Source organism: Amphibalanus amphitrite, unplaced genomic scaffold (assembly GCF_019059575.1).
Source record: "Amphibalanus amphitrite isolate SeventyFive unplaced genomic scaffold, NRLGWU_Aamphi_draft 001626F_arrow, whole genome shotgun sequence".
NCBI classification, from domain to species: domain Eukaryota; kingdom Metazoa; phylum Arthropoda; class Thecostraca; order Balanomorpha; family Balanidae; genus Amphibalanus; species Amphibalanus amphitrite.
This window is the reverse complement of record NW_024883119.1, coordinates 52,597-66,484: the sequence shown is the minus strand read 5'-3', so window position 1 is coordinate 66,484 and position 13,888 is coordinate 52,597. Positions and strand designations below refer to the sequence as shown.

Sequence of the window (13,888 nt, the reverse complement as noted above, 5' to 3'; positions counted from 1 at the left end):
AGATTCAATTGACGTCACCGAAGTCGTAGAGTATCGTCAAGTGATGTTTTTTCCCCTGAATCTCACTTTAAATCAAGAACAGTATGCTTCTATAACTTTCAATAGCTAGTTTTGATCTTCAAATAAAGGCCCGTTATGCTTCCGAATGTCATTTGAGGAAAGAAATTTATGATAAATGCTATTTGGTTTATGCAGTGAATTAGTGGGAAATGTTGCTGCATTTTAGAGGACATTTTATGAAAAGCTATGCCTCTGACGCAGATGTTTCAAACGTTCGATGCAAGGCCCTGTTCGATATATCTCGGTTGACGAAGATTGTACGTCGTCCGGCCAATCCGGGATCAGGGTCAGCAGGGGCTCCGCTGCGGTTATGGAACGTGATTGGCCGGATGACGTAGAATCTTCATCGTCCGAGAGACATCAAATGCGGGGTGGTCAAGATATGAAACGGGTGAGTTGTGAATCATTATAGAGGTATGTAATGAATCATCAGAACTTACCGTGGATCGGCCATGCCCCGTGGATGCTTGCTAATGATAATTGTTTTTTTAAGTACGTATACGCCGTGTACACAGTTTGTTTAGTCCAAGGTTTTGTCTTTGATAGGAACCAGCAAGAACTCCGAACCAGGTGAGATAACTGTTAAATCAGTAGGTGGAACTATGGTCATGAGGGTATTTATTTACTTTAGGTCCGCAAAACAGAGGGGTAAATAAAAGTCATTCACACGATACTCTAAGACCTCCTGATTTCATTTCTGATACTTATTCCTTCTAGAAACCAATTTAAAAGCACCAGTACACTAGTATCACCAGTATCACCACCGCCGGCCCCACCTCCGACTGCACGTGTCAAAAGACCGTCTGCGCGGCGCACCCGCTACAAATGGTCCAACCAAGGTTGAGCGAAATTACGGATGATAATAAATTGTAAGGAAAGTGACGTCAAAATAATCGAGGCGGAGCGGTGCAGTGCCGAAGGCAATGCCTTAGGAGAGATTACAGGCAATGGTAAGTCAAATATTTTTAGGTTAAGTGGTTGTGTATCTGGCTTCAGGCCGAAGGCCTGAAGCCTGATGCATAACCACTTAACCTGAAAATATTTGACTTACCATTGCTTGCAATCTATTCATGCAAGTCACTTTTTCCTTTTCCCCCAGTAGGCAAACATCAGTAGGTCAGGTTAGGTAAGGTTTGGTTATGTTCTGATCATTTTCTCATGCTCTATTAGCTTTGCTAAATATATTCTCTTTTTTATTCACCGTTTTTCTTGTGCTTTGGTATTATGACGTCATTTTCATAACGTCGAAAACTAATGAATATCCACATCATTTTTTTTCTTTTATAGGGCAGCGTTGTATGTTTCGTTTTTGTCGCGGAAGCGTGCTTTCTTCAGTGTATATTGTGCAGCAATGTGGGGTAATGTGCTGGGGTTTTAGTATCTTATTTTACATTTTTGATGCATTTAAGCATCATATCTGAATTCAGGACATCAAATAGTGTAAGAATGTGCATTTTTTCTTGTTAAAATAATATTGCAGACCTAAAGTAAATATTTACTGGTCATGAGTACCCAAATATAGGAACGTTCCCATTTTTGGGAACGGAGTTCCCAAATATGGGAACGGGCGTTTCCATTTATGGGAACGGAAGGTAATTTTTCGGCCGTTCGCCCAATAAAACTCATTAGTGCATCACGTTTCAAAAAAGTGCACGCTAATTTAAAGGGACCCTCCCACCTTCAAAAAGGTTTATGAATTGGCATGAAAGTGATGTCGCTCGGTTCAGAAAGAGCGAAAACGAATATCTACCAAATTTCACCGAAAAATATTCACCGGTTTTCAAGATATTAGACTTTTACTTTTGTTTACTTTTTTTGGGATCTCCGCTGTTTCTAGCGACTTCATTTTGAAAGTACGGCGTTTGCGGCAGATGTTGCGCGCAAATAGCATATACCACCGCGTGCTACAAAACGTTTTAGTCAAAACATTTAAAAATCGTTAGACATCTGCGCTGACGTCACACATTCAGAGGGGTATTCCTATGCATTAGCCCCTCTGAATCAAAATGCTGCAATTTTGAAATTCAATATTTCCGATTTAAGGCATTTCTCGATGTTGTGAGTGCCGAAACCGGTAATTGTGAGCCAGGGACCCCATTTTGGCTATCTCAACTCAAATCTAATCTCAAATCTGGGAGGGTTCCTTTAAGTATCTACTAAGTCTCTATAAAATTATCTTTAATCTGACCGTTGCACAAGGAAATTGACCGTCGAACGATATTTTTAAGGATTTTTTGAATTGACGGAATGGTGAAAACAAGGGTTATACTACATTTAACTTGCAATTTTAAGGAAATTGAAGCGTTTTTTACATTTTGAGGTCAAGCATAATAATTTTCGCCTGGTTATGAAGTTTCATACTAGCGACACCAGATGCTGACATATGCAAGCGAACACGCGGACAGTCCAGGGGTAATATTGGTGACATTTGGTGTCGGGGCGCACGACCGCATGGAACGTCAGTGATTTTACCGAACTACTGTTGTAAACTCAGTTTCAGTGGTTTAAAATTATTCAGCTGTATTTTATCATCCCAGAAAGACATATTTTATTTGGATGCTAGCTGTTTAGAGTTGTTTAATAAGGAGCGTCATGAGCGTGGTTTTTGTCTTCCGTGTTTCTAAGCATGATCGTTTTGGGGGAATTTCTCTTATATAGGTTGCTCTGTGTGGCTTATTTATAATTTTTATGCTGATTTCGATCATTCCTCGTGCCCATCCTACCAGGCCTTTTGCCACTTACACTCATCAAGAAAGGGAAAAACTAGATTTTCATTGGGACTAGGTGTTTTGAGGGTGGAACATATTCAGCGTTCCCATTTTTGGATACTTCCTTGCAAGGCTATATAAACCCTAACCTAACCCTTCCTTGTGCTCGTCAACTATCGGTGATAAACAGACAGGTGCTTGACATGTCTCCACGCTCGGCGCGGACGGTGGATATAGGTATGGAAGACCTTGTTGAACATCGCTGAGCGTTGTGAATTACGTAATCCTGCAGAGGGGGGCGTGCCCGCTGGCGTATATTCGGATGCAGTATGAGTAGAGCATGGGTCCCGAAAAATTCTTCAGAAACTAGAGAAATTCTCGCGGCCTCCGGCATTTAGGCGATCTGCTCGTGCTTTTGTCACTGGAGCGCTTCTTTCACGGAGATTGCGCCGGCCGCCTGCAACGGACGAAAAATACACGGCTTTGCAATCCGGCTGATCGTGGGAAAATACAGCCGGAGGTCTCGGCTCTATGCAGGTATACCACCGGGAGAGATGTATTTATTGTATAGTATATACCACTGGCTCGATGTATAGCCTGCAAGTTGGCTTTGGTGCAAACATGTCAAACAGGGTATAGGGCGGATCGATGTAAGCAAATCAGACGTTCATTTGACAATTTCCGATTCTTATTCGATAATTACGACCAATTATATTTTATTTTGGGAAGTGTTATTGGGACCGGAGCAATAAAATCTCATTTTCCCCTGTCTCCTTACCTATCTCCCAAACCCCTTGCGCACGATCATCTTTCCTCTCTTTAGGTATCAGTCTCCTTCCCGTCCTCCCCGAGTCTCTGACAAGTAATATCCATAGCTCTAAGTCTTTTCCTTCATCTGATCCTCCTTTCTCTCACCACCCTTCTCTCTCTCTCTCTCTCTCTCTCTCTCTCTCTCTTTCTCTCTCTCTCTCTCTCTCTCTCTCTCTCTCTCTCTCTCTCTCTCTCTCTCTCTCTCTCTCTCTCTCTCTCTCTCTCTCTCTCTCTCTCTCGTCCGTCTGTCCATCTCTTTGTCCGTCTCTCCGTCCGTTCGCCCGCCCTTCCGTCTCTCAGTCCGTCCGTCCGTCCGTCCGCCCTTCCGTCTCTCAGTCCGTCCATCCGTCCGTCCGTTTCTCCATCCGTCCGTCCATCCGTCTCTCCGTCCGTCCGTCCGTCTCTCCGGAGGTGCAACTTTTCCCAAATAGTTCTTGGAACGTCACACAGTATATCGAACCCACATATTACATAGAGGTGCAACTTTTTCAGGTCCCACGGCCACGTTCACCACGTCCAACGTTCTAACAGGTCCCAATTTTCCTGCCTTTTGGGTCATTGACCTGACCTGGAAGGTCAACTGATGACCTAGGACCTTAAAATTGGGTATCATCGGCTTCCTCTCGTCACGGGCAACACGCTGCTTTTTTCCGCGAAGCTCTAGCTTGATCAGGAGCGAAACGGCAAGGGGTTATACCTTATACGTTCGCGGCTGGAAAAAAAAAAACACCAATACGGGCGAGGGTCAAGTTGAAAGTATTAATTTGGTTCAAAACGATGATGTAGATAAGTTAGTTATTTAAATCTAAATATCCTATGACGAGAGCGATGGACATTTTTGGTATGCAGTGTTATCCATTGAAAACAGGTCAAAGCTATTGAGTTTTTAATTTAGTGGTCGCCGCTTACTAATCATGCGGCATACACGCCGCACATAACCACCAATGCCGCAACGCAGCTTAAATTTCGAAGTAAGCATTTAGTCTCACCCGCATTCATATGGTACCCGTCGTGTGTGTCCGAGAATTTCTCTAGTTTCTGAGGAATTTTTCGGGACCCATGCTCTGCTCATACTGCATCCGAATATACGCTGCCCGCTGCGAGATCGACGGGAATAAAAGCGCAGAAGACCGGGCGAAACATGCGACGGTCTTGCCGGAAAGGTCATCTGATGATTGTTGCGTTAACAATAATTTGCGGCGTTGGACGTGATGCTTCTTAATGAAAAGAGTCCCTGAAAGGCGTCGGTGAAATCGTTCCCAATTTTGGGTACGCCGTTCCCATAATAAGGAACGCTTGCAGCGCCAGTGTACGAGAGCGTTCCCAAATTTGGGCTCGCGGCCCGGATGATGGACTGCTTTAGAAATAGGGGAACGATTTGAAACTACGATGGACCTTACAATATCAAACTCTTTCCCAACAATATCGAGACAAATATCAGGCGGTTCACGATCGTTTTATATCTTTTGGACGTCATTTAACGGTTCTTTTTCTTGTTTTAAATAATGCCTACATGGCGTTCCCATATTTGGGTTTATCGTTCCCAAACATGGGAACGAAAATGCGTTCCCGAAAATGGGTACGCTTGACCATAGTTCCGCCTACTGAAATACCTATCAAGGCTATATATTATAAACCTATATATATAGGAGGGACCACACTTCGGCTGATCTTGGACTGATCCAATGACTTAAACCATTGCCGGCACAGGCCATTTTAGGTTACGATGGCCTCTCCGACCGGCCATTTTGAGTCCTTTGATGGCACAAGGGGGGTTGGTACGACCCCCCCCCTCGCGTTTGGCTCCTGATGGTCGATGGAGCAAGAGCTTCGCGGAAAAAACGAGCATGCTGCCCGTCACGAGAGGAAGCCAATGATACCCAATTTTCAGGTCCTAGGTCATCGGTTGACCTTCCAGATCAGGTCAATGACCCAAAAATCGGGAATATCGGGACCTGTTAGAAAGTCATAAAGTGTGGCTGCTGAGTGCTGAGGGGTTTTATGGGATGCTGATCACGAATATCGTGTTAGTTTTGATCACAGATGATGTCGTTAAGCGTTAAGACCAGGTCTGGTCAGGTCAGGTCAGGTCAGGTCATCTGGTAGGGGTCGTGCCCGTGGTGGGTATTCGTAGTACCTGTCATCCGCCTCTGACAGCTTTGTAACATGTTACAAAGGCACCAAAACTACTTCGTGAATGTTCAAATGGCTGCTAAATTCGAATTCAGCTCCAAAAACTAGCCTGGAAACATGTAAAACTCGAAAAAGTGAACCAAGGTCACCAAAGGACCAGACCTGACCTGACCTTCAGCTCAGGTGACCTTGACACCCACCCTAATGCATGGGAGCAACATCAAATCGCATGTTGGAAGGTTTGAAACCACGAAAAGCTTGCAAACTCGCGGCTAAATGCGAGCCACATATGCTGAATCGCAATTCCGGCCAAACATGGTCTCGGAAAAGAGGTCTCATCTCATCTCATCTCGAATATCGTCACAGGTCTCATATCGAATAGGTCACAGGTCGAAGGTCATTTGGGTCAGGGTCATGAAATTTTCAGGGTAGGTGTAAAATTGATCAATGCGAGGGTACTGAAAGCTTCGTCGCGATCGGCATTTTTTACGCGAGTTATTCGCGAAAAGAAACCTTAAGGGTTGATGCTGGACAAGCTGAAGTCTCTGAAATCTGAGAGGCCTTTGGTCAAGGTATTTATATATGTGTGTCTCGGTCTCCTACCATATATTTATTCTTTAATATGTGACTGTAATTGGGCTGCCCCTGCCAGTTAATGATATGCAAAATAAGAAGTATGCGCATCTGGCTGACCTTATCCTCACTTCTGTATGGAAATATGAAATTGCCAAAATAAATTACTGTATTAAAAATCGAGATATTTCGAGCACAGCTCTTCGTCGGTCGATTGTAATTATTTACACACATAACAGGCACACAATGTCGAATTCGTCTCAAGTTCTTCAGTAATGTCGCAGTAAGAAATTTAAATACACAGATCCCGTGCAAATTGATCACCCTAGTTCCTACCTTAAAAATATATCTAAACATAATTCCCCAGTTAAACTAGCAGTACATATATAGGTATCTTTCAAGAACCAATTCACACACATTTATATACATTATTTTGGAAGAAGCTGCCATGATGTAGTGTTATCGTTAATTTTGGGCCTGGCGTCTCGGATGAAGATGGATTCAGCGATTCTTCTATCCGCTTCATCTTTGCATACACGCAGGATTTTGGCCGTCACCGAGATGTCGCGTCGATCCATCTCAGGGTGCTTATGCAGCGCATGCTCTCCTAGGGGAGTGTCCTCTTCTCTGTTAATGCCGTTCCTCCGATGCTCGTTGTAGCGGAGTCTAACTGGCCTGCTCGTTTCTCCGATGTAGGTGTCGCCGCAGTGACTGCAGGTAAGTTCATATACCACGTTTTTGGTGGTATATGAAACGACGAGATCAGCGACAACATGGTATATGAAACGACGGGAACGGCCAGATCAGCGACAACAGAACAAGAAGAAGCAAGGCACATATATCCGACTGCCCTTCGTTAATGACAAGGTGGCTGCTCAGGTGAAGAAGGTTGCAATCAACTCTGGATTACCAGTGGAGATAGCATGGACCACCAACAACACCCTGAAGAAACGACTGGTCAAGACACGACTGAACCCAGCCCCCTGCCCCTCGGGACGAAGGTGCTGTCATTCATGCCAGGCGGGGCTACAGTCCAAGTGCACGACCAAAAACGTGGTATATGAACTTACCTGCAGTCACTGCGGCGACACCTACATCGGAGAAACGAGCAGGCCAGTTAGACTCCGCTACAACGAGCATCGGAGGAACGGCATTAACAGAGAAGAGGACACTCCCCTAGGAGAGCATGCGCTGCATAAGCACCCTGAGATGGATCGACGCGACATCTCGGTGACGGCCAAAATCCTGCGTGTATGCAAAGATGAAGCGGATAGAAGAATCGCTGAATCCATCTTCATCCGAGACGCCAGGCCCAAAATTAACGATAACACTACATCATGGCAGCTTCTTCCAAAATAATGTATATAAATGTGTGTGAATTGGTTCTTGAAAGATACCTATATATGTACTGCTAGTTTAACTGGGGAATTATGTTTAGATATATTTTTAAGGTAGGAACTAGGGTGATCAATTTGCACGGGATCTGTGTATTTAAATTTCTTACTGCGACATTACTGAAGAACTTGAGACGAATTCGACATTGTGTGCCTGTTATGTGTGTAAATAATTACAATCGACCGACGAAGAGCTGTGCTCGAAATATCTCGATTTTTAATACAGTAATTTATTTTGGCAATTTCATATTTCCATACAGAAGTGAGGATAAGGTCAGCCAGATGCGCATACTTCTCATGATGATATTCCTCAGAACGCTTAACCACTTACGATATGCAAAATAAACTAAACTTAACTTGTACTTTAGAAAAATGACAATTTTTCATCGATTTCGTGTGCTTTGGAGTGTGGGGGAGACCTCCCCCTGAATGTCACCCTGGGCCCTGTTTCACACGTGTCAAATTGGGTTTTCATGGTAACATCAACAAACCATGACGCCATCAATCTGTGTGATGTCATCAAATATTGCTGCTAACATCTTCACGGCCGTGCGATCAGACAAATGTATCAAACGCAATTCAACAAGATAGCAACTCTGTTCCAAACGCAGCTCACGGATTACACGAAACGTCATTAGTGTGACCTCATCACATTACGTCAGCTCGCGCAATTTGATAGCGGTGTTTCCCGGTGATCGGCCCCCATGTGCTCCGAGTGATAAATCGGTCTTTTGTCACTGGTAAAGTTCCGAAAGTGTGGAAACATGCAAAAGTGATTCCTATTCATAAGGCGGGTGAAACGTCGCAACCATGTAACTTTAGGCCTATCAGCATTCTGAGTGTGGTGTCAAAGCTCGCGGAAAAACTAGTTAGCACTCAGCTTATCACGTATCTGACCGACAACCATATCCTGTCACCGTCGCAGTACGCGTACAGGCCCAATCACTCGACAGAGGGCGCGACTATCGATCTCGTCAGTAGGATCGCGGCGAATAGCGATGATGGACTCGTGACGTGTCTGTCATCTTGTGACCTATCCAAGGCCTTCGACTGTGTTGATCGTGACGCACTGTTCATCAAGCTCCAGTGGTACGGAATATCTACACACTGGTTCTCGGACTTCTTCAGCGACCGGACGCAGGCCATAGAGGGCGGCGGCAGCCTCCCGGTGCCGTATGGAGTGGTCCAGGGCAGTACGATCGGCCCCATCATGTTCAGTGTGTTCACAAATGACCTGTCGTGTCACTTGTCACATCACGCGTCACTCATAACCTACGCTGACGACTCCCAGATACTGCACTGCGCCGCGCCAACCCCGGCAGGACTCACTGAGCTGCGTCTCAGGGCGGAGACCGATCTAGCCACTGTCTCTGCCTGGTTCACTTTAAACGGGCTTAAAGTTAATCCCACAAAGACCGAGCTCATCGTCTTTGGAACAGCAGCAGCCATCAAAAAGACTGATGGATTCATGATCAACTTTGACGGCATACAGATAGCACCAGCCCAGTGTGTCAAAATCTTAGGTGTGGTTCTGGACCGAGAGCTTACCATGCGTCAACAGACGAGCAGAGTGGTGCAGCGCTGCTACAGCAATCTCATCACCATCAGTAAGATCCGAGACACGCTGCCAAGAACTACCCTAGTACACCTCATTCGTGCCCTGGTCTTTCCGCATGTGACGTATTGTCTGCCGGCCTGGGCGCCACCTGCAAAGCAGGATCGCCTTCGCATGGAAAAGGTGGTGAACTATGCAACTCGCATTGTCACACGGAAACGTAAGTTTGATCGTATTTCTAAGACAAGACAGGAGCTCGGCTGGCTTACCTTCGAGAACATGATCGCCTATAGAGACTGTGTCCTCGTGCACTCACTGCTGTATCAGGAGAATGCACCGTTTCACCTAAAAGCACTAGCCACGTATCGCGCGGACATATCAGAGCGTAGTACGAGAGCGACCGCTGCTGGTCTCCTTCATGTACCGCGGGCCCGTCTGGAGCGAACTCGCTTGGCCGCACCCATCCGGTCGCTGAACACGTGGAACGCTCTCGACGAAAAAACGCGTGTCTGCAGAAGTGACTTAACCTTCAAGAAAAATGTGAAAAAGTCGATGCTTACCAAACTCTAGAGCACGCACACACCTACCATCATTTTAAACAAGAGTGTTTTATATTACATTGCGTCACCATCTTTTAGCCTTGTCATTGAGCTAGTCGTTACATGTCTTTTTTTAGCTTTTTTTAGGCATCACTCACGCCACTGCGTCCATGTATATTTTATTCTGTATATCATGGCAGCCGGTATGTGTATTTGTATGACGCTGTGGTGTAACAAGCCAATTGTATATTGGAAACCACAAAGATATGCGAAATAAATAAATAAATAAATAATAAGGATAGTAGCGTGCTGCTATCACCGGTGAAACAGGGCCCTGAATCCGCCAGTGAGGTTTTGTGTTTTGGGTCGGACCCCCCCCCCCCCCATCCCAATACCGTGGCAGAGCCCCTGCCACCCGAACATGATCACCCGAGTACATTGTGTGGCATGGGTGTTTGCTGTGTCCCTCGGGCAGCAGGCCTATAAATAACCTGATCAGTCTTTTCGAGCCCTGGCAAAACCCACTGAAAAAATAGACGTCAGTCGCCTCACTGGGATCAGGTCCACTGCAGACTCAACTTTTATGGTGAGAAGCCTGAAGATCAACTAGGCATTCCGCACCTTAGTCCCAATTGTCCGAGGGCTGTCGGTGATAGACAGGTTGGCATTGGTAGACCAGACGTCACACGAAGGTTTTCCAACCGAGGAGAGGCGCTGTAGGTTTGCAGATTGTAGGATAGGTTTTTAGGTTGGAGGTTTTTAGGTTTTAGGTTGTAGGTGAGGTAAGGATAGGTCAGGTAAGGTTTCAAGGTTTGTTTAGGTTTTGTTAGAAGAAGCTCCTCCTGGTAAAGTGCCTCTCCTTGGTTGGAAAACCTCTGTGTGACGTCTGCTCTACTAATACCGACAGGTGTGCCTACTCATAGGCTCGGGTCTATACCTGTCTGATTTCCTTGCGGGTAAGTGGATACTTGATTCAAAAATAAGTCCGGCGAGGATTAATGTTTGGCTAGGGTATAGGCTGATACTACTGATTGGCATTTGAAAGGGCGCAGTCAAGTTGGGACCTCCCCCACCCCTTACCGCCATGGTATGTGCATATATTTCTTAAGCAATTTTTTTTTTGGCAATCTTACAAAATAAAGTGACTGAAATCCGGGGAGAGAATAGGATTTGGGGTAGGTAAGGTTCTGCGGGCCCCATCCTAATCAAAACCTATTGGCATTGCCCCCCCCCCTTCCAGATGCCCCTGGAATCTGGATCCGGTTTTGCCCCGAACTTTAATCCCCCTCTCAACTTTTCCTATAAAAGTAACCCTGGTTGTAACTAAAGGCTTGTGTCTCCGTTGCAGCTGGTGACCTGGGACCCAAGAGTATCCCTGAAGTGAATGAATTGTCAGTGGTCAAGATGTGCTGTCAGTGGTTGCGCAAGCTCGCTACTAAAGAAGGCTGGCTTCAACCGCGTGCCCCAGATATTGGAATATTTTTCTGGGTTATGTACGTTATAGGCATTGGCTCATACATCGGCACGTTTGCAATGAACATCAACTCACTCGTCAACTATGCTTCAAGTGATGAGTGGTGGTATTTCTCCATTCTGCTCACGGCGGTGGTGCTCCCCCAAGTGCCCATCAACCTGTTCTCGTTCTGGTGGTATCGCAACGACAGCGGCGAATGCTACGTCTCCTGGCCCAACACCGTAGGACACTGCCTTCTGTTAGCAGTGCCCATTCGCATGGGCGAAATAGGAAAAATAGCGTGCCGCACCCGCAGCAAAGAAAAGGGCGCCTCCTACTACCATCGCTTTTTCCTGGCTCAGGCGGACCTGTCGTTTTTACGGCTGGTGGCAGTGTATGCCGGCTCAGCCTCGCAGCTCGTCGTCAAGATCTACAAGCTGCTGAGTAACTGGACCGGCGTGGAGAGCGCGCTCTTGGAGATGGTGTTCGGTGCGCTGGTGTTGGTGTCGCTGGCGCTGAGCACCTTCTCGATGGGCCAGCACTGCCGCAGTCACCGGCACGACAAGCAGGAGCTCTCCTATGCCAGCACCGTTCTGCAGGTCCTCTACAGGATCTGCTTCCTGGCGTCCAGAGTCTTCGCGCTGGCCTGTCTCTTCCATCTCGGCATAACGTACGGCATCTGCGTCTGCGTCGGCGCTTTCATAGTGTGTATCATCTGGTTCCACTTCATGGAGACGGAATTCACGGAGAACTGGAAACAGGAACGCTTCTACCACGCTTTGATGGCGTACCTGCACATCTTTGGGATGTTCAACGTCAAGGATGACCCCGCGAGATATCGGTACGCCTTCTACTATTCCGTAAGCTTTTTCGTGGAGGCCCTCGTGTATGCGGTGTACGCACTGGGCACGGGGCGCACGTTCGTGTGTCTGTTCCCGGGACTGTTCCTGGTCGGCCTCCTGTGCCACGGCCTCGAGCACGAGTGCTTCCACCCGGGCGGTCGGCTCTACATGAAACGGGCGCCTGCGGAGTGGGAGAACGTCTGTGAGGAGTGCGCCGCAGAAGCAAGCGATTCGGCGGCAAAAGAGAGAGCGGTTGCCGCCGAGGCGTTGTAGCGTTTGTGCTTTTCAACTGAGGTCTGAATGGACTTCAGTCGCACTGTTCTGCCGAAAGTCCTCGTTTTCCGAGCGCGTGGTTTTACTATACGATACCTACGAATTACGATATTGTTACTAGTTTGCTGTTTTTGCGACATGTTGGGAAGCGCATTTCATTCACTGGCCATTTTATCCGTATATCAATGTGATATCAGGTGCTATCAATATCTCTGATGGAAGGCCTGGGGTTCGCGTTTGTCTTACTCAAAACCCGAGCTTATGTGTCGTGCCACCCACCCTGCTTAGTGACATCCATTTGTAAGGAATGGACTGAGGGAACTGTGCTTTCGTGATCGGTGCTCTTCCAGCGACAGGCGATCGCTTAGGTTGATCGCTGCATACCTTTTCATGAAGCTGAAGTGTTTCATGAAAACCTGCCTCAGGCCCTGCTTGTTGTGTGTCTTTTCTTGCCTTGCATCTATGCCTTAGACGCCACATTTGTGCTGCTGCTATTGTAGCTAACGTGCCAGTGATTCAAAGCTTCAAGGGCCAAAAAAATTGTTGTTCATGAAGTGGCACGTATCTTTGATCTCTACTTGTAATTAAAGCTCTTCGAATGTCGCTTTGGAATCGTGTGCTTTGTAAATGACCTTCATCTTAAGAGTCAAATATTTTTATATGGCATGTAGCATTGCATACACCATGCCTACACATGACGTAAATGATCGAACTGGCTGTTACCGACGACTTTTGGAACATAAGTGTTCGCTGAATCATACCAAATATATATATTGATATCTTATTTCCATAAATGTATTTCATGAGGTACGTAAAGTATGCGCCAAACCTAGCCGGAAGAAGTCTGCCTCTCTATAGGGTCCAAATGGTTTAGAAATGCCGTTGAAAGGATTAAGCAGCAATTATTTTTATGGCAATTTTCCGGCATTTAAAGGGCAATTATTTGCGAGATGTTTTTTTACGCATTCTAGAGACTAGATAATTGTGCCCGTGATATTTGTCACGATACGTATACGTGGCCAAGAATCGTTTAGTTGACTTTGATACGAATTTGCCCACACCGGTATCATGTTGCATGTGACAAAATATCGTAACTATGAAAATACGGCACTTGGTAAGATAGTCTCCCTGTTGAATGGGTGGGGATCGCCGGCTGGGGTTTGGCGTTGGCATCTCACGCGTTGACGGAGCGATCTCAGTCCGCTGGCACACCAGAGACCGTTGGTGTCCGACGCTCTGAGAGGACAAGTTCCTTCCCGTGACACTCGATCCTCATAGCTGTTTGTCGGTCTGGTCAGTGGCCGTTTCAGCCTGACCCGCACACTGACTGTGGCGCCACATCCTGACCCACCCGCTATCCCCAACCGCTGTTCCAGTGCTACAGCCTGACCCGCCCACTGTCTCCCGCCAGAACCTTGCACGTAACATGATCCACGTCAGTCTTATTTATGCATGTAATAGTGAGGTTGGTCACATAATCATTAATCATGCTGGTGAAAATAGCCCAGAGATTCATTCTACAACGGCTTACAGACAACCTTCTCTCAA

General features: G+C 46.4%; 1 protein-coding gene across 3 annotated transcripts; it reads left to right on the top strand.

Moving 5' to 3' along the window:
• The first annotated feature begins 309 nt into the window (after positions 1–309).
• On the top strand, positions 310–13,124 carry LOC122374254 (XK-related protein 8-like). 3 transcript variants are annotated; one of them, XM_043352884.1, is made up of 2 exons: positions 310–451; positions 11,121–13,124. In XM_043352884.1, exon 2 carries the CDS (start codon positions 11,177–11,179, stop codon positions 12,338–12,340), a length of 1,164 nt encoding a protein of 387 aa, XP_043208819.1. In that variant the 5' UTR covers positions 310–451; positions 11,121–11,176; the 3' UTR covers positions 12,341–13,124. The 3 variants fall into 3 exon arrangements, with proteins under 3 accessions (XP_043208819.1, XP_043208816.1, XP_043208817.1); XM_043352881.1 differs by lacking the exon at positions 310–451 and adding an exon at positions 454–474; XM_043352882.1 differs by lacking the exon at positions 310–451 and adding an exon at positions 466–630.
• The last annotated feature ends 764 nt before the right edge of the window (positions 13,125–13,888 follow it).